At 38.2% G+C, this 1,555-nt stretch overlaps 1 protein-coding gene across 1 annotated transcript; it reads left to right on the plus strand.

The window, feature by feature from the left end:
- Window positions 1-313: 313 nt before the first annotated feature.
- LOC144641012 (uncharacterized) lies at window positions 314-1,412 on the plus strand (the record flags this gene model as incomplete). Its single annotated transcript, XM_078500073.1, has 1 exon — window positions 314-1,412. A coding segment is annotated over exon 1 (1,099 nt), but the record flags the coding sequence as incomplete, so codon positions are not given.
- Between the last annotated feature and the right edge of the window lie 143 nt (window positions 1,413-1,555).

The following is a 1,555-nucleotide window of genomic DNA, read 5'->3' on the forward strand; positions in this document are numbered from 1 at the left end:
CCTCTCCAAAGTCAAATGGTTTTGCCCCTAACTATTTCAGTTGTAGATAAGCACTCGAGTACATTTTTCAATTTCGTTTATTTATTCAGCTTATTTTTTGACAAAATATTTTCGGTTTAACTAACACATAACAATCTGTGAGCCACAAGTACAACATGAATACCCGTAACACAGCCTTGCCCTTCTTACAAAAAATAAACAGTCATTATTAAGCAAGCAGCTACAGGGTATTCTGTCGGATGCTTTATCAAAATCTTGTATTTTGCAAGAAAAATATGGCTAAATATTTTTACAATCTTTGTGTTTTTTGTAAATGTTATACTCATCTACTACAGGGTGTGACATGAAAAAGGAAATTGAGATGGTCAAAAGGAGAATTTACTCTGAGATGGTAACAAACAAGAAAGAAACTGTGTATGATCCAGACAGCTTTAGGGAGTTTTGTATTTCTGCTGGTGCAACAAAGTTGTTTGACACTATTCTGGAGTCAATAACAAGTTCTAGGCACTCAGCAGTTCGTGTTTGTCTGAACAAAAAGAGGGTGGTTTCATTCATTTACAACTTATGCTACTGTCTGAGCCAAACATGTAATCTTCTGCAAATAGACCATGCACTCTACCTCAGAAGCAATCAAATAAATCAAGAAGGTATTGAAACACAACACATTATGGGGCACTGCTGTGCAAGAAGAACTGTAAATAATATCTTAAACACAATGTCTGAATGTCACTCCCAATCATTTGAGGATTTTGTAAAACAAGCAATAGAATTCAAGTGGCTCCTTGTACTTATCATTGATGACTACACATCGGTGCACACAAAGAAAAGGCCACAAAACGACGAGTCTTCTGAGGCAAAGAGAATGTGCACAATCGTTGTGAAAGCCTTTAAGGATATCCCAGCAGTAACCGTCGATCAAGCTAATTGTGTTCATGACCAAAATGGCATTGACATTGAATCCTGCGAACAATTAATTACATCTGCGTCATGCATGCATGATATCAGTTCTAGTTATGCGTCTGTGATGCCAGACTGGCTTACCGAAGCATTTTTTAATCCCGAACTCGAGAGACACAGGATCAATGTACATCAGTATTGTGACAATGATAATGTTAGAACAATGCGGAAAATGGATGATTTACATTTGTTGGATTTCATAGAGCTCAGACTGAAGTCAAAGGAGGACTTTGATATTGCATATGATGTTGTAATGAACACTGGCTTGGCTGCTTATATGAAGAAGTTTATTGTTTTTCAGCCAGGGGATTGGCCTTGCCAATTCTATTGCAGGCAAAATGTATATGAAACATTTCAGAAGTTCATTGGCTGTCATCCTGGGTTGACTGATGCTCCTCAGGAACATGATAATACTTTGGCTGATCACTGCTCCTACTCATTTCCGTTGACCACTGGTACGGTTAACAATCCAACTGAAGACAGCTTGCCCACGAATACAACATCACAGCCATCCATCTTGTCTATCGTGCCAACTATTGGGCCACTTCACATATCCTTAAACAGCAGGGAACACATTGTTAATTGCTATCACCCATTT

Source organism: Oculina patagonica, unplaced genomic scaffold (genome assembly GCF_052425735.1).
Source record: "Oculina patagonica isolate OP01 unplaced genomic scaffold, crgOcupat unplaced61, whole genome shotgun sequence".
Taxonomy (NCBI): Eukaryota; Metazoa; Cnidaria; class Anthozoa; order Scleractinia; family Oculinidae; genus Oculina; species Oculina patagonica.